At 43.0% G+C, this 18,448-nt stretch overlaps 1 protein-coding gene across 3 annotated transcripts in view; it reads left to right on the top strand.

Annotated features, from left to right (window-relative positions):
• Positions 1–18,001, top strand: part of EGFLAM (EGF like, fibronectin type III and laminin G domains) — a 252,965-nt gene extending 234,964 nt beyond the window's left edge. For all 3 annotated transcript variants that reach the window (XM_043975361.1, XM_043975360.1, XM_043975359.1), the window contains 3 exons: positions 13,870–13,953; positions 15,501–15,604; positions 16,938–18,001. In XM_043975361.1, the coding sequence (XP_043831296.1) occupies positions 13,870–13,953; positions 15,501–15,604; positions 16,938–17,092 (343 nt within the window). In that variant the 3' untranslated portion in view covers positions 17,093–18,001. The remainder of the gene's footprint in view (positions 1–13,869; positions 13,954–15,500; positions 15,605–16,937) is intronic.
• The last annotated feature ends 447 nt before the right edge of the window (positions 18,002–18,448 follow it).

Here is an 18,448-nt window from a genome sequence, read left to right as displayed (position 1 = left end):
ATGAACTAATTCCTCCTTTCCACTTCCCTTCAAGAGAAGTAAGGAGAAGGGAGATATCTGTGGTTTTTCAGACCACAAAAGTGTGGCTACCCCCATGTTGTGCCATATTTAAAGGCAGTGATGTCAAACTCAGATAGAAATGAGGGCCACTAAGCTGCAATAAGGATCTCTGTAGGATGCATATTGACTTAGTTTTAAAAAGTAATATGAAGGCTATTATTTTATTGTATTTTTATTTATTTTATTAAACATTTCCCTGTGACATTTTAATCTGGTCTGGTGCACTCGGGAGCACCGTGGGCCACGTGTTTGATACCTCTCATTTAGAGCAATATCACCGATAATCTCGAGAACCTTCCTCTGATTCAGTACAGACCCCTCTAACTTCCCATTGAGGATCATCTAATCAGCTGGCCACAGGATCATACCTTTAGAGTTGGAAGGAACCTCAGAGATCATTCATTTCAACCCTTCATTTTACAGAAGGAGAAACTGAGGCCACTTGGCAGATCTGAAATTTGAATTTAGGTCCTTTGGCTCCATCACCACTGTTTTCTGTTCTTCCACGTGGCTTCCCATCTTCTCTGTCTGCCCTGACTTGTACTTACTTACTCCCAACAATGCAGCCCCTCTGCTCCAAACAAGCAAATCTCCCTATTAAGTCACCCCTTCCTGCCTTCACTTGCCTTGTTTTCCCCTGCCCAAAGTGCCATGCTACCTTCCTTTTTACCACTCTCTTTTCTATAGTTTCTTTAAGGCCCTAGACAATACTCACGTTTTCCTTGAAACTTCCCTATCCCACCACTGCAATGCTGACGCATGATTCTAAGAAACTTTGAATTTCCTCACCTTTTTTTTCCCTAAATTCCTTTATTAAACATTAAGTTTACAAATTAATGAACACCAATTAGCGGTATCAATGAAGTTGGAGAGTATTGTGCCTTCTCCAAGCAACACGACAAGACCCTCCAATGGTATGGTGGAACTTGTGGAATTTCCTCACCTTTTACAAGTATGGGGGGCAGTGGGGAATACTAGGCTTGCAGTCAGAAAACCTTACTTTGAGGCCTGCGCTGATGCCTGCTCACTGTGTGACTTGGATAAGTCACTTAATCTTTGTTCACCTCAGTTTCCTCATCTGTACAAAGTTGCTTGTTTGTCCTTCATTCTTGAAGAGGACCATGACATTGGGGTGATGTCATGACTTGCAGTGAATTAGATTTAAGCTAGAGGGTTGCACAAAATCACCACCCTCACAGAGCCATCTGGGTCCACTGGCAAGATACATATCAGGATGACTGAAGATGGCCCCAGATGTCTGAGGCAGTTGGGGTTAAGTGACTTGCCCAGGGTCACACAGCTAGTAAAATGTCTGAGGAGAGATTTGAACTCAGGTCCTCCAAACTTCAGGGCCAGTGCTCTATCCACTGCTCTACCTAGCTGCCTCTCTGTACAAAGATAAGAATATAGAAAGAAACTATAATTTCATTGAAGCCAGTTAGGCAACACAGTAGATAGAGCATCAGGCTTAGAGTCAGAAAGGCCTGAGTTCAAATTCTACCTCAGACACTTACTAGCTGTGTGACCCTGGGCAAGTCACTTAGCCCTGTTGGCCTCAGATTCCTCATCTGTCAAATGATCTTTGGAAGGAAAGAGCAAACCATTCTAGCATCTCTGCCAAGAAAACCCCAAAAGTCATCATAAAGAAGAGTTGGACAGCCCTGAACAACAACAGCAACAATAAAACAATTTCATCAGCTTGGAGAACTTCTGTGTGGGAATGCCATCTACCAATTTAAAATAAAACCCATCTGTAACTTAATACATAAAGTTCAGATCCCACCTCTGACTTGTACTCCCTATATACCTTCGGGCAAGTTACTTAATTTCTGTAGGCCTCAGTTTCTCCATCTGTCAAGTGTGCATTGGAGCTTCTCTTAGGTCTAAGTCTGTGGTCCTATGATTCAAGTAGTTTACCTGAGGCATCTAGCACTTAAGAGATTGGCCCAGGGTCACACAGCTAGCAGTAAGTGTCAGAGGAAGACTTTGAACTCAGACCTTCCTGACTCCATGCTCAGCACTCTATCCTCTACCTACTCTGCAGTGGGTCCCTCTTCATTTGTAGAAAGGGTGTAATGAATCATGATTACCCACCCCCACGAGGTTGTGGGGAAAGTGCTTTCTAAAACTTGAAAGTGTTTTATAGAAATGTGAGCTGCCACTTGTCTTTGTTACCTTAGAGTGACTCTTGAATTTATTGAAAGGACAGAGATGCATCAATTTGGGGGAGAATAGCGAGAGGGAGCTCCTTCAACCTCCTGGCAGACACATTAATTCCTCCTCTCCACCCCCTACACACAGAAGTGATCATCCAGTATCTGCTTGGACCTCTGACTCCCCAGCCAAATTGTAAACATCCTGAGGACAAGAACTGAGCCTTCCATTTATTTCCCCACCCCAGCCCCCAGCACACCTAGCCAAGATGTGCCAGGGATGTTTCTGAATTAAGTCAAATTGAAAAGGAAAGGAAGAGTTGGATAGAGCACTGACCCTGGAGTCAGGAGTACCTGAGTTCAAATCCGGCCTCAGACACTTAACACTTACTAGCTATGTGACCTGGGCAAGTCACTTAACCCCAATTGCCTCACTAAAAATAAAAAAATAAAAATAAAAAAAAAGAAAGGAAGAGGAACAAGACAAAGATGTGAGTGTGCTACTACTGAGTCTTTGCTTCCTGGAAACAGTGGGAGATACTGACGTCTAAGTAGGGATTCATTCTTTCCAACCACAAGACGTTTTTGCCTGTGTCTCTGAGACTACTGATTGTCATGTTATATTATATATTCTTTATATTGCAGTATGGGCGGTTAGGTGGTACAGTGGCACATGTGCATGCCGGGAAGACTCATCTTTTTGAGTTCCAGTCTGACCTCAGACATTTACTACCTAGGCAAGTCACTTACCATCTTTGCCTCAGTTTCCTCATCTGTAAAATGAGCTGGAGAAAGAAATGTCAAACCACTCCAGTATCTTTGCCAAGAAAGCCTCAAATGGGGTCAAGAAGGGGACATGACTGAAAACTAACAATGTATTGCCATATATAAGGGGAGGGGTGGTAACTGTGATTTTTCTTTTAAGTGAGGCAATTGGGGTTAAGTGACTTCCCTAAGGTCACATACCTTGTAAGTGTTAAGTGTCTGAGGCTCTGGATTTGAACTCAGGTCCTCCTGACTCCAGGGCCTGTGCTCTATCCACTGCGCCACCTAGCTGCCCCAACTGTGATTTTTAAGAGGCATTTTGGCTCCAGGACAAGAGATGATAAGCTGTCACTTCTCTAATATGTAGGAACATGTCCTTAGCCCCAAATAACAACTCATTTCGATTCAATTCAATTGCACAAGCATTTTTTGTGGTTGTTCAGTTATTTTTTCAGTCATGTCTAACTCTTTGTGACCCCCTATTTGGGGTTTCCTTGGCAAAGATACTGGAGTGGTTCGCCATATACTTCTCCATTTTACAGATAAGGAAACTGAGACAAACAGGATAAAGTGATTTGCCCAGAGTCCCACAGCTAGTAAGTGAGGCTAAGTTTAAATTCAGGAAGAAGAGTCTTCCTGACTTCGGGTCCAGCACTCTAGCTATTGCATCACCTAGCTGTCCGAGAATTTTTAAAGCACCAACTATGTGACAGTATGGAATAGTACAAAAACTGCTAGACTTGGAGTCAGGAAGATGTGGGTTCAAATTCCACCTCTGAAACTTGGTAGCTGTGTGATCATGGGCAAGTCTCTTAATTCTCTGGATGTGTTTCATCTGTAAAATGAAGAGGTTGGACGAGATCCCAGCTTCTTCTTTTTTTTTTTTTTTTAGTGAGGCAACTGGGATTAAGTGACTTGCCCAGGGTCACACAGCTAGTAAGTGTCAAGTGTCTGAGGCCGGATTTGAACTCAGGTCCTCCTGACTCCAGGGCCGGTGCTCTATCCACTGCGCCACCTAGCTGTCCCTAGACCTATAATTTTAAGAAGCTGGGATCTAGGGGCAGCTAGGTGGCGCAGTGGATAGAGCACCGGCCCTGGAGTCAGGAGGACCTGAGTTCAAATCCGGCCTCAGACACTTGACACTTACTAGCTGTGTGACCCTGGGCAAGTCACTTAACCCTCATTGCCCTGCAAAAAAGAAATAATTAAAACAATCCCTTCCCTCAAACAGTTTACATTTCACTTGGGGAGGGGGAGGTAGAGAGGGAAATGACATATATACAGATAAGTAAATGCATAATATATACAAAGTAAATGCAAAGCAATATTCAGGGTGAGGAGGGAAAGAGGGGGAATGGAGAGAATCAGCAATGGCCTCTGAGACATGTCTTGCATGGATTCAGAGATTCCAAGGGGAGCACATTTAATGAGATAACACTTCGATTGCTGGAGATTGAAAGCTCTTGTGAGATTCAGCTCTGCTACATTAATTCCCATCAGCTTTGTTCCCTTCTGCCCGACCAGCCCCCAGACAGCAAACACCAGGCCCGGCATAGCAGAGCTTAAGTTTCAGGCTCCTTGCTGCAAGGCCATTTTTTTGTGTGGTTTTCCTGTGGTTAACCTTGCAAAAGGCCTCAAATGCATGATTGTGCCCAAAAATGGGAACTGAAACAGTAGCTACTGCCCAGGGTGGGAACCTGCCCACTTTCACCCAAAACTTAACAGCTGAAAGCTATTCACCTTCAGCCATGGAGAGAGACAATTTGATCTTCACAGTCAACAGGCCAGCCCCCCATCCCCATAGGAGGTGAACCCCCAGCCCCATAAATGTGCAGCCCCGAGCACAAGCCAGCCCCCCATCTCCTTAACAGGCCAGACCTGTTCTCACACTGAGGACTGTGCAGCAGTCACACACCCACCTTTCTCCAATCTCTTGACACCTTTCTGACAACTCCCCTTCTACCAAACACATCTGGTTTATTATAATTTCTTTTTCAGGTTTCTGAAAATTGACCATAAAGTATTTTCCTCTCAGTTGGTGGTGGAGGTTACATTCTCTGTATGAAAGGCCCACCCCCGTCGATATCCTGACAGCCTGAGCCAAAGGCTCAGCTCCCTCAGTAACATTCCCTCCTTCTCTGCCTTCCTCCCAATTCCACCTGTTTAGCATCTGGAGCCTGGCCTACTTGGGAGGTTGGGAAAGCTTCGGGGGAGGGGAGAGAGGTCCTTCCGTGAGCCAGACTGAGACTGAGCGGAATAGTAACTCAAGTATCTGGGAAGGGAAGGGAAGGATATAGTATAGTGTAAAAGGCACCGGCCACCAGATTTGAAGTCAGAGGAGCTAAATTCAAATCTTAATCTCTTTGGGATGAAGTTTCCACATGTTAAAGAAAGGGAATCAAATGTTCTCTATATCCTTCCAATCACTAGCCATCCCAGCATGAGGATACCCTTCATTGCGATCATCTCCCCTCCTTTTCTACATTTCTAGGATCCCCCCCAGAGAAGTTCAGGGCTACATAGGATCACAGAACCAAAAATCTAGAACTGGAAGGACTCCAAAAGCCATTGAGTCTATTTTGCATATGAGGAAACTGAGGTCTGAAGAGTTTGGAGCCTGACCAAATTCACACAAGAAAAAAAAAATAAAACAAGCATTTCTTAAAGGTCTACTCTGTGCCAGACACTATGCTAAGCACTTTACAAATATCTCTTTGGAGATCCACAAAAACCCTGGGATCTAAGTGCTATTATTATCCTTATTTTGCCTTTGAGGAAAGTGAGACAGAAGTTAAGTGACTTGCCCAGGGTCACAGATCTAAGAAATGTCTGAGGCCAGATTTGAGCTAAGGTCTTAGACTCCAGGTCCAGCACTCTATCCATTGCTCAGCCTCTCTACAGGTAGTAAAATTTATTTTTCACAATAATCAGGACTTCAGTATAAACATCAATGTCAGGTTTTGAACCCAGGTCTTTTGATTGCAAATTCAATGTTCTTTCTATTGAACCATGAGCTCTGGCATCAACAATCCCCTCCTTCACAGCCCAATCCTCTCAGGGAAGGGATTCACGTTCTTTCCTTCTTCCCCATAAATTTCTCTGCTCCCTCAAAAGCAACACACTACCCCTCCCTGGTGTTTTAGTAGGGGGTAGTCCAAAATACTAGGGACAGCTAGGTGGCACAGTGAATAGACTGCTGGACCTGGAGTTAGGTAGACTCATCTTTATGAGTTCAAACAAATCTGGCCTCAGACTCTTACTAGCTGTGTGATCGTGGACAAGTCATTTAACCCTGTATGCCTCACTTTCCTCATCTGTAAAACGAGCTGGAGAAAGAAACTCCAGTATCTTTGCCAAGAAAACTCCCAATGGGGTCACAGACAGTCAGACTTGACTGGAACAAACATCAACAAGTCCAAAATACTGCAATGGAAATGAGGAATAGGGGAGGTTTAATAAGAGATGGAAAAGGAAAAGTTTATAAGTTACAAAGGTTCTTATTGGTTAGTATTGTTCTTTGCACCAGCTACAGAGATATGTGTATAGGTATGATAAGATATGATATAGGTATGATAAGACCTGCCCTATCCCTCCCTCCTCCCTCCCTCCCTCCCCTCGAAGTTATGAAGAGCAGGTGAGATCAATGGAAAAGCTTTGGAAAAAAAAGTATTGCTAAATATGAGACTCGGACTGGGATTTTGCAAACTTTCAAACATGATACAAATGAAAGCAATCATTACATTGTTGATGAAGCTTATTGGGACCCAGCATCATGGAAGACTGAGCAATGGCTGGAGTCTTTTCCCAATGGCCATCAACCTGCCTGAAGGGATTAAACCTCTTAAGCTGAGATGGGCATTATTAAAGACCCATAAGTCTCTGTGTGTGGCCAAAGTATAAAGTATTTCTTTCAAGGAAAGTTATCCCTCTGGTGACGTTTTCATACAATAAAGAAAACAATGATCTTATAGTGAAGTTGGTTTTCTGCCCACCAGTTTTTCAGTGCTGCCTCTTATTCATTCATTCAAGAATCATTTGGCCAGCAAATAATGAAATCTATGGCTCTGTCTAAGCAGCCTCAAACAAGAAACCACTTCACAGAGGGAAAGAAGTATTGGAAGAAAACAAAAAACAACAGTGAATATTTCCAAGACTAGAGGGGCGGCCTGATCCTGTGGTTTAATGCAAGGGAGTCTTACACTAGGCTTAAACACTGACTTACTGAGTGACCCATTGACCATTAGGCCTCTCTGATCTGCAGTTGTGAATGAGGTGATTTCTATATGTAGCCCCTTTCTCTAGGGAAATCGAAGGCTTTAAAGCAGCACTTCTCAAACTTTAAATAAAACTGGTGTAGAATTCTAACATTTAAATCTTCTTAAATGACTTTTGGGAAAATGCCTACTTCTAATGGAACCAAATGATGTTTTTGTTCCCTTTTTCCCCCTAACCTTCCACTGATACGAGTCAGCAACTTATTTATAACATTGTTAGAGAATTACAGGGGGCACTGAGATGTTAAGGGACCGGCCCATGGTACACAGCTAGTATGGCATAGGCAGGTATTGGACCTAAGTGTTCCTAACTCCAAAGCCAGCCCTTTTCCCTCTACATCATGCTACTTTTTAGTTTTTGTCCCTATTCAAGTCTCTCATAGCCTCCTTTCTTCCACCTTCATACTTCACCTAAAAGAGTGAGAGGGGCAGCTAGGTGGCACAGTGTATAGAGCACTGGCCCTGAAGATGGGAGAACCTGAATTCAAATCTTCCCTCAGACACTGACTAGCTGTGTGACCCTGGGCAAGTCACTTAACCTCAATTGTCTCAAACATACAGGGCCATCTCCAGTCATCCTGATGTATATCTTGCCACTAGACCCAGATGGCTCTGGAAGAAAGAGTGAGGGTGGGGACCTTGCATAGCTCTCAATCACTTAAATCTAGTTCACTGCAAGTCATGACCTCCCTCCAATGTTATGGTCCTCTTCAAGAATGATGGAAACAACAACAAAAAATGAGACCATTGGTCAAGAGGCCCCCCCCTTTCTTCCCTCCTCCTCAAATCATTTTTTTCAAACATCTTCCTCCACTCCCTCCTCCTTTACTCTGGTCTCAGATAAAGAGGTACACGCTTTCTCCATGCTAAGACAAACTCTTCTACATGTGTCCTTGAACTCATTGCCACCCCACTTCTCTAGCAAACTGCCCCCACTATGATTCATTCAGTCTCTGGCTCTGGCTCTGTCTCGCTCAGCTCCTTTTGCCAACAAACACACTCATCTCCCCAATCCCTACAAAACCCTTACTTGATTTAACCAGCACTGCTAGCTATAGTCCCATATCTCTGCTAATCTTCAGCATCTCTAAACTCATTAAGGAAACTGTCTACAACTGATAACTCCACTTCCTCTCCTCTCACTGTCTCCTAAACTCTGTAGTCCAGCTTTTGGCTTCACTAAACTGCATCTGCCCTCTCCATAATTATCAATGATTTCAATTGTCAAATCTAATGGACTTTTCTCAATCCTGATTACCCTCAACCTTGGCAGTACCTGACAATGTCAATCAATTTCTCCTCCTGGGTATTCTCTCCTTGGTAGGTTTTTATTATAATTCTGTAATTCTACTCATCTCATTACACTAGCATTTTATATTTTTTAGCCAAACTCCTTGAAAAAATGTGTTCTATACTTGTTGCCTCCAGTGTAGAGACAAATAGTGCAAGATCATGGAAATGGAGAACAGAGCATGTGCTATGAGGAAAATCAAAATGGTCAATTTAGCTGGATGGTAGAAAACAGGAAGAATAATAATATATGACAAAGAGGCTGGACAAGTAGGTTGGGGCCAAATTGTGAAGGTCTTTAGAAACCATGTAGAGGACTTCATATTTTATTCTATACAGAATAGGAAGTTTTATGAGGCAATAGGGGATTTATTCAGTGTGGTAGTAACTTGCTCCATAATTGTACCTGAGAAAAATCACTTTGGTAGATTATATGGAGGATAAACTGGAGTGGAGAGAGATACAGAGGGAGACTAATTAGAAGGCCATTGAAATAATTCAGGCAAGAGATGATAAGAACCTGATCTAAGGTGATTGCTGTGAAGAGTGAGAAAGAGATAGACCCAAGAGATATTCCAGAAGTAGAAATGACAAAATGTGTGGGGAAAGAGGGTGAGGAATTGAGGATAACATGAAAGTTGTGAACCTGGGAGAGTAGAAGAATGGAGGTTCCCTCAGAAAAAGGAGAGTGCAAGATATGGGGTGAGTTGGCAAAAAAAAAAGGAAGGGGAGATAATGAATTTCATTTTGGATCTGTTGAAGTGTCTATGGGACATCTAATTTGCAGGACTAGGACCCTAAAGAAAGATGGGAGCTAGAAAAGTACATCTTGTAGTTACTGGCACAGAGGTGAAAACTAAACTTATGGGAGCTGATGAATTTACCCATGAAAGAGTATGGGGGAGCGCAGCTAGGTGGCACAGTGGATAGAGTGCCGGCCCTAGATTCAGGAGGACCGGAGTTGAAATCCAGCCTCAGACACTTAACAATTACTAGCTCTGTGACCCTGGGCAAGTCACTTAACCCCAATTGCCTCACCAAAAAAAAAAGTACAGGGAGTGTAGAGAAGATCCAGGTCAGAGCCACGAGCAGACAGTGTGATGCAGCAAAGGAGGCTGAAAAAGAACTGGCGAGCAGAGAGGATGAGAACCAGGAGAGAGCAGTTATAGGAAAGCCCAGGGAGAAGAAAATGATCAACAGGGTCAGAGGCTGCAGAGAGGTCAAGAAAGATAAGGTTTGAGGAAAGGCCATTAAATCTGGCAGTTAAGGGATCACAGGCAACTTTGGAGAGATAAGTTTGAGTTGAGTGATGGTTTCAAAAGCCAGACTGCAAAGAATTAAGAAGTGAGGGAGAGGAGAGAAAGTGGAGGCAATAAGTAGAGATGTTTTTCCCTAGAAGTCTGACTGAAAAAGATAAGAGAAATATAGAATGATATCATGATGAGATGGCTAGAACTATAGAAAGTAGCTTATGTAGTGGTGCTTTGTTTTGTTTTAAGAATGGGGACTTGGGCATTTTTGTAGGCAGTCAGGAAAGAGTCGGTAGATAGGAAGAGACTGAAGCTCAGAAAGAGAAAAGGGAGGATGATTAAGAGAGTAATGTTCTGGTGAAAAAGAGAAGGAGGAGGAGGAAGAAGAAGAGCATGAGAAGAAGAAGGAGGAGAGGAGGAAGAGGAGAAGGAGAAGAGGAGGAGAAGGAGAAGGAGGAGAAAGAGAAGAAGGAAAAGAGGAGGAGAGGAGGAGGAAGAAGAGGAAGAGGAGGATGAAGAGGGGGAGGAAGAGGAGACCAAGAGCACATTTAGAGGGGGCAGACTTTGTGAAAAGAAAAAACAGCTTATCATCAGGAGACTAGAGTAAAAGAGAAAAGAATAAGGAATGGTGTTAAAGGATTTTGAGATGAAGAGGGAGTTCAGGGTAATTAATAAATGAATGAGTAAAAAGCATTAATTAAGCACGTACTATATGCAAAGCACTGCACCAAATCCTGGGGGTACAAATACAAAAGTGAGAAAGACCTTGTCCTAAAGAGATCATATTCTAATGGGGGAGTAGTGTCCAGGGGGAGGTGTTTTCATTTGGAAAGTCACAAAGTTGGTCAGCTCATGAGGAAGCTGATTTGACACACCCTTTCCAGTAACAATGGAAACATTGATTTGATTATGGGTCCAGAGATGGAAAGGAGGGGGAATGACACACACTTGTTGGCAGGATGGATATTAAGAAAATATCTGGGGTATAGGGTGAATCATGGATAGAGATGGCTTAGACATAGTGGACTACAAGAAGCATTCTCCAGTCAGGACTGTTGGAGCTGGGGAATGAGAGTTCTGGAGCTGAAAGGGTAAAGTCTTCCAGAGTATTCTCTCTTATCCAGAAAAGGATAAATAGTAAGATCATGGCTAGAATGTAGAGCTGGCATAGAAACAGTAGGCTGTAAGAGTCAAAGACCATGGGGCAAGAAGTCTGGAATTGAAAGGGTTAATCCTCCTAAAGTAGGGATGTTGAGATGGGGTCCTTGGTATAGGGGATTGGAGGGGGGGATTAAGAATAGAAGAGAAGTTTAAAGGGGAAATGGGATAGGGAGGAGTAAAAGGAACATCTTACTTTAAGGAGGGTCCAGTTGCAATGATATTGTAGTAGACTCAAGCAGCTCTGTTCCCTGACTTCCTCAGCAGTGTGTGAATAGGAACAGGGGGCTCCTGGGAATAATCTGGGATTGAGATTTGGCAAAATGTGAATAGTAGCAGGACCAATGGATGAAAGGAGTCTAGAGCAGAGGGCAGTGTTTAACTATAGGGTTGACTAGAAGGGAGGAAAGTGAAATCAGAGCAGAATTAGCCTGAGAAAATACTGAGGGCTGGAGGGATTGGAGGTGTTGATAAGGATGAAAAATAGGTTTAGGAAGGATAAGGCAAAGGGATAGATGGAATGATAGGAGGTTTTAATGAGATAGGGGAATGTCTAAGTTATACATGACTTACATAAGTTTTGCTTTAGTTTCATAAACCAGTATTTGGGGATTATTCTAGTTCATCACATTTTCTTTTTTAGAGAGAGTTCTATTTTTAAAGACTCTGTTTTGCTTGTGGATGCCTCTGTAATCTTGCCAGAACCATGGAGATGTTTTATAAAAGCTGGCAACCTAACACACTGAGAATCCCAGGTCACTAGAAGTTAACCCACATTAGAGTTCATATTATGTTGATCTTTGTTTTTCTTCTGTGTTTGGGATTCAATGCTTGAACCAGATTCATGAGTGTTTGCTCATTGTTGTAATCTTAATCATGACCGCTTTTGTTTTCTTTCTTTTTCATGCTGCCCAGGAATGGTTAGTTTTCAAAGTGGAGTCAGGACGATCTGAATTCAAGTCCAGCCTCAGACGTTTACTAGCTGTGTGACTGGGCAAATCGCTTAACCTCTGTTTGCCTCAGCTTCCTTATCTGTAAAATGGAGATAATAATAGCACCTATCTCCTGGGCTTGTTATGAGGATCAGATAAGATAATTGTAAAGCAGTTAGCATAGTGCCTGACACATAATAAGTACAATGCATTATTCATATTAATTTTTATTATTTTGGTTGATTTTGTTGTTATTTTACCAAATTATCTATTACCAGCACTGGTACTAGACTTATTTATGGTAAAAGAAAGAAAAGTAACCTTAGAATTAAAATGGACAGTAGTGATTCTAGGCACATTCTATCCAGAGTGATTGCCATGGATGCTGTACATTGGTAGGCATGTTTGATTCTAGACCAGAGGTTGGCAAACTACAACCTGGGGACCAAATCTGGTCAATAGCCTCTTGTAGTATGACCTGTAGGTTAAGTATGGTCTTTGCCATCCTCAAATGGAAAAACAAATAGTTTTAAAATGAAAATAAATGGTATTTAATAAAAGAAAACTTTATTTAAAATGTAAAAACCAATCTTAGCTCATAGGCCAAATGTTGGCCATAGTTCAGTTCATTGAACTCTGCTCTTGACCAGTAAGAAGGCAATTTTCATTCACATGATTGTATTTAGGTTTTTGCTTTGGCCAAATGCTCACACTACAGACAACCAGAACAAACAGGTTTATTGTGTGGGCTTGTCCATCACTACAACTTTTGTTTCTGTAAAACTGCGTCGGAGAAAAACATTGCTTTAGGATATTCTCTCTTTTTATTGTTTAGTCATTTCAGTCATGTCTGACTCTTTGTGACCCCTTTTGGGGTCTTCTTAGCAGAGATACTGGAGTGGTTGCCATTTCCTCCTCCAGCTCTTTTTATAGGTGAGGAAATTGAGACAAATAGGGTGACTTACCCAGGGTCACACAGCTAGTGATTGTCTGAGGCTGGATTTGAACTCACTCTTTCTGACTTCAGGTCTGGCATTCTATCCATTTCAACACCTAGCTGCCCCATTCTTCTTTCTAAATGTATATAACTGTATGAAAGTGCTTTCTCCTAGGCCAATGTAAAAATAACTGACATTTCTATATGATATTCAAGTTTATGAGAGCACTTTGCATTCATTATTTCGTTTGAAATTCACAACAGCTTTGTGAGGTGGCTACACTGGCTCCTCATTTCCCATTTTATAACAAGGGAAATTGAAGCTCAGGTCAGTTGTGTGTTGTCCAGTGTCACACTACTAGTGAACACCAGAGGCAGGATTTGAACCCGGGTTTTCTAGCCTCCAAGTCATTAGATCCTACCACACAGAGAATGGGTTCTGAACCTGGGGTCCGTGAACTTGTTCTTTTTAATATTTTAGTCATTGTAGTCCAGTGGAATTGGTTTCTTTTGTAACCTTTAGTATTTTATTTTATACATCTAAAAACATTATTCTGAGAAAGGATCCCTAGGTTTGCCAGACTGCAAAAAGGGTCCAGGACACAAAAAAAGTTCGGAACTCCTGACACAAAGGGTTAACAAGTCACTAGAGCCCCGGTGGTTTCTCTCCTCTCTCTTCCTTTCCTATCCCTAGACATGACTGCCTAAGCCCCTGGCTTGATTCTGGTGTTACTGGTGAGTCAGAGAAGTAGATATGATGGGTGGCTTGCGATAGAATAGAAACAGTATTATAAAGGGTGCTTAAGTTTAATTGAAATAATTCTCTTAATTAAAAAAAAAACCTTCAGGGACATTATGGATTGAGTATGACTTTGTGGACTATCCTGGGAAATGCATCATCAATATTAAGGCAGCATCTATGGGGAAATGGTATTCTCAGTTCCATATTGTTCCCTCGCTTTTAGGACACAGCCAGTGGGCACAAGGCTGGATTGAGCTCTCCAGGCTTACTCTTTTCTCTGCTATCTTCTTCCCCAACTATGCTTCTAGCTACAACCTGGGCAGTGGTGTTGTTTCCATCGTAGTGAATGGATCCTTCAATGACGGCAGGTGGCACAGAGTGAAAGCTGTCAGGTGAGTAAGGGCTATCTTTCGAAGCAATGGGGGTAAAAGAAAACCCCAAAAAACAAAACAGCAGCCTTGGTTTTGGGTTTAGCACCATCCCCCATTCACCCAACCCCATTCCTGCCGTGTCCAATCTATCCTTGTACAGACATACACACACATTGCCTCCCCTTAGGGGTCCTGCATCATTGTCCCAACATTCTCCTGAAGTAAATCTTTTGCCTTAATTCCAGATGCCCCAGACTCCCACTGGAAAGCTTTCTCCCCCCACACCCATCGCCCTTCTAGGTATCCCATGCATTTCACAGTTCGAAATGTAGGGCTTTACTTCTGTTCTATCTCCACCCTCCCCCATCATTCAGACTTACTTGTCCTGTATCAAACTATTCACTTCAGCATCAAGCTAAGGAGTGATTTCTATCTGACAATTATCTTCTTATTAGCAGATTATTATTGTCTAATTTTATGGGGAAAAACTAAAGGACACCCTTTAGGTTCATTCTCTCTCTCTCTCTCTCTCTCTCTCTCTCTCTGTCTGTCTGTTTCTGCCTCTGTTTCTCTCTGTGTATCTCCTTCTGTATATATCTATTTCTATGTCTCTGCCTTTGTCTCTGCCTCTTTCTGTTCACCACTTCTGTCTCTCTGGGTCTGTGTCTTTGTCTCTCTGTCTCTCTTTCTGTTCCCTGTCTCTCTGTGTCTCTGTGTCACTCTACATTTCTGCCTGTTTCTCTCTGTGTCTCCTTCTGTATGTCTCTATTTCTGTCTCTGCCTCTGTCTCTGTGTCTCTGTCTTTGTCTCTCTGCCTTTTTCTGTTTACCCCTTCTGTCTCTCTGTCTTTGTCTCTCTGCCTCTTTCTGTCCCCCCCATCTCTCTGTGTCTTTCTCTATCTGTCTCTTTCTGTCTCTCTGTCTCTGTCTTTCTCTGTCTCTGTTTCTCTCTGTGTCTCCCTCTGTATGTCTCTATTTCTGTCTCTGCCTGTCTCTGTCTCTGTGTCTCTCTTTGTCTCTCTGCCTCTCTGTTCCCCATCTCTCTGTGTCTCTCTGTGTCTCTTTGTCTCTGTCTCTCTCCATCTATCTCTGTCTCTCTGTCTCTGTCTCTCTGTCTCTCTTTCTGTCTCTGTCTCTCTCTTTCTCTCTCTCTCTTTCTCCCCCTCTTCCCCTCACTGTCAAAGGGTCATGTCTAGGAAATCATGTCCAGCAAGTCTTGGAGGCCATAGCAAGGCACAGCTAAATGAACAAGCAAAAGGCCTTGAACTGAGCTCTGATCTCAGGGCCAAGATATGTGTTTTCTTTGTACTGTTTTATATAGTCGAATGAGGGTGAAGGGTGAGGGGTGGGGCCACAGGTGTTCACTGGGGCCAGAAGATAGATGTTCATCTTTCCTTTCAAAATCCCCTTTGGCTTCTGTGCTCCCCAATCCCACCCATAATGCCAGAAGTAGGATTAGAATGTTAGAAAGCTCTAGCAAACACTAGGTTCAGGGCATTTTCTCATGTTTAATCCTCATTTTCCTTAGATACCATCTATAACCACTGAAAATGTGGACTGTCTTTTCAGGGATGGCCAGTCCGGGAAGATAACTGTGGATGACTATGGAGCTAGAACTGGCAAATCTCCTGGACTTATGAGACAGCTGAATATCAATGGAGATCTCTATGTAGGTAAGTGAGTTTGGTGACACCTGGCTACAGCTAAAGACTCTTGTTTACATTGGTGTTTCCTGCAAATCAAGGTATGGGCTCCCTGCAACTTTTAGTTCCAGTGACTAAAGCCAAATGAATAACAGGGAGGAAGTTGGGAGGTCTTTAATTCTTCCACCCTCATCCCTTGGCTGGAAACAGGGGCTGGAAGGGACTTGCTTGGACCCCTCTGTGTTTTGGGCCAACCCCTTGGGAAAACAAAGCTTGTCTTGTTTGGGAAACAAGAAGCTGCCAAAACCAGGCACCACCTGGTTAAGGAAGGAGATGTTCTTCTGTTCCCAGACAACTTTATTCCTTCTCCCCAACCTGGCAAAGATTTAGGGGGACTAGTGAATCTGCAAACTCTTAAGTCTTCTTCCATGTAGTCACAAAGTTTAAAATACCCTTTCATAATTAATAAAATATTGAAATCAGCTAATAGAATGGGATTAATAAAAAATACTAAATGTTGTTGAGCAAATTTGCTAACTTATTTCTTTTGAAGCTGGTGTGACCTCTACTTATGACTACACATTTCATTGAAAGTAATATTTGTTTACTTTAATCCCTCCATTTGAAATCTTTACCAATGCAGGGGCAGCTAGGTGGCACAGTGGATAAAGCACTGGCCCTGGATTCAGGAGTACCTGAGTTCAAATCCGGCCTCAGACACTTGACACTTTCTAGCTGTGTGACCCTGAGCAAGTCACTTAACCCTCATTGCCCCACAAAAACAAAACAAAACAAAAACCAAACAATTCATCAGAGGATTGGTTAATAGGACAGAAAAGGAATAAATGTTGGATAAATTAATGTTGGGAAAGATGTGGGAAAAGTGGGAAGTTGTGAACTGATCCAACCATTCTGGAAAGCAATTTGGAGCTATGGCCAAAGGGCAATCAAACTATGCATGCCCTTTGACACAATCATGGGAGAGATGAATGTGAAATGCTTAGTAGACTTGAAATTCAGCGCTCCTCACTTTGTTCAACTGACCACAGGGATAGACCAGTCAGTAGAGACAGTGGTGCATCAGCTATGCAAGCATACTCAAGAAAGTTGGAAAGAATCTGCCCATCACCCAATTCAAGGAATGTGAAACCTCTAGAACCAGGGAAACAACTGGCTGGTCGTATGCTTTCCTGGACAGAGCACATCTGGAGTATTGGACTCAGTTACGGGGGCCACAGCTTAGGAAAGTCATTGAATTCTAGCTCTGACAGAGTAACTTCCAACTAAGAGATTTTTGTCATTCTCTAGTCATGTGATCTCACCTTTGACTCACTTTGTCTCCTTCGCTCTCCCTCCCTGGCAGGTGGAATGAAGGAAATCGCTCTGCATACAAACAAGCAATACATGAGAGGTCTAGTGGGCTGCATTTCTCATTTCACTCTTTCTACTGATTACCACATTTCCCTGGTGGAAGATGCAGCTGATGGGAAAAACATCAACACCTGCGGAGCGAAGTAAACTCAGCCAACCTTCCCGCGGGGGAGAGCGAGCATTTTTCCTCCAGAAGCCCCGTGTCCCTGCCATCCAGCCCGATGCTGCACACCAAGTTCCCAGGGCACGCCCTCTTCCTCAAAGAGGACGGCACCCCGGCACCCCGATGAGAACCTATGGACGGGACCGAGAGAGGAATCCCAGCAGCTTTCCCTGCTGCCACTCTATGGACCAAATCCCACTGAATCCTCTGTGTAGGAAGTGTCAGACTGTCCACTGAATGTATAGTGACTAATGAGATCAAACAGCAGTGCAAATTCCAGAGATCGCGGCTCTGTGACGAATAGCTCCATGACTGTGCCGTGAGTCATAGTGCTTTCTTTTTAAACATCCAGCAGAACAGTATTCAAATGCTTTCCTTCACTCCCGATTCATGATACTTTTAATGACAGCAGGATGACTATGTGACCCCAAACTTCCCCCTTTCTTACCCTGCCCCATGAAGTTGCTTAGCTACCTGCCGCTGTGTTCTCAGCACATTCTGCCCATGCCTGTATATAAGGAAAGAAGAAACTCGACCCTATGGAAGCTATTTCAGAATCGTTCTGGGGGGGAGGGGCTGGAAAAGTCACCCTTAATATTAAAAGCCTCCTTTTTTTTTTTTTAAAAAGCATAATGCAAATCTCGGAAAATAGACACCATGATTTTGTAGAAGTACTTTTGTATGTGTATATTTTTATAGAGGCAGAACAGACCACATAGTATACTTTGGAACGTTTAGGTGAATTACATACGCTTCAGTCCTCGAACACTTTGGACCCCATTTGGTATCCGCCAGGGGGTAGGGTCAGGCTGGGCAATGGGGAGTCTGACAATGCTCTTTTGTCAATGTTGATGATTCAGAGTGTATGATTATGAAGTCCTGACCTAAGCTGATTAAAGGATTGAACATATGTTGTTCCTGGACATTTTTGCCATTATTTTTTATGTTGAGTGGGGAAAAACCTGTAGTGAAATCTTAAAAAGAGGCTAACAAGGACGAGAGCATTCATGCATGCATTCATTCATACATCTATTCAATTGTTTTACTTCATTCATTCAACTGACATGGGTGCTGACCCCTCTAGTAGCCACACTCCTGAAACCTATAAACACTGACATTGCTCACACTGTGCAGTGAGAAAGCCCTTATCCTTCCCAAATGCAGACACAGCCAACCAAGGTGGGGCTAGGGAAGAGCCGTCCTTCCAAAAGGTCAGTAATGGACCCTTTGATGTCTAGGCATGTGACTCTATAGCCTGAAGAGTATATCCCAGTGGCATGACCATCTGAGGGAAATTTGAGCTGTACACCCTGTCTGCATGAAGAGCCGAGAAATCTGAC

Source organism: Dromiciops gliroides, chromosome 1 (genome assembly GCF_019393635.1).
Source record: "Dromiciops gliroides isolate mDroGli1 chromosome 1, mDroGli1.pri, whole genome shotgun sequence".
In the NCBI taxonomy this organism is placed as follows: Eukaryota; Metazoa; Chordata; class Mammalia; order Microbiotheria; family Microbiotheriidae; genus Dromiciops; species Dromiciops gliroides.
Note: the sequence above shows the minus strand (reverse complement) of the source record. Positions and strands in the feature narration are given on the sequence as shown.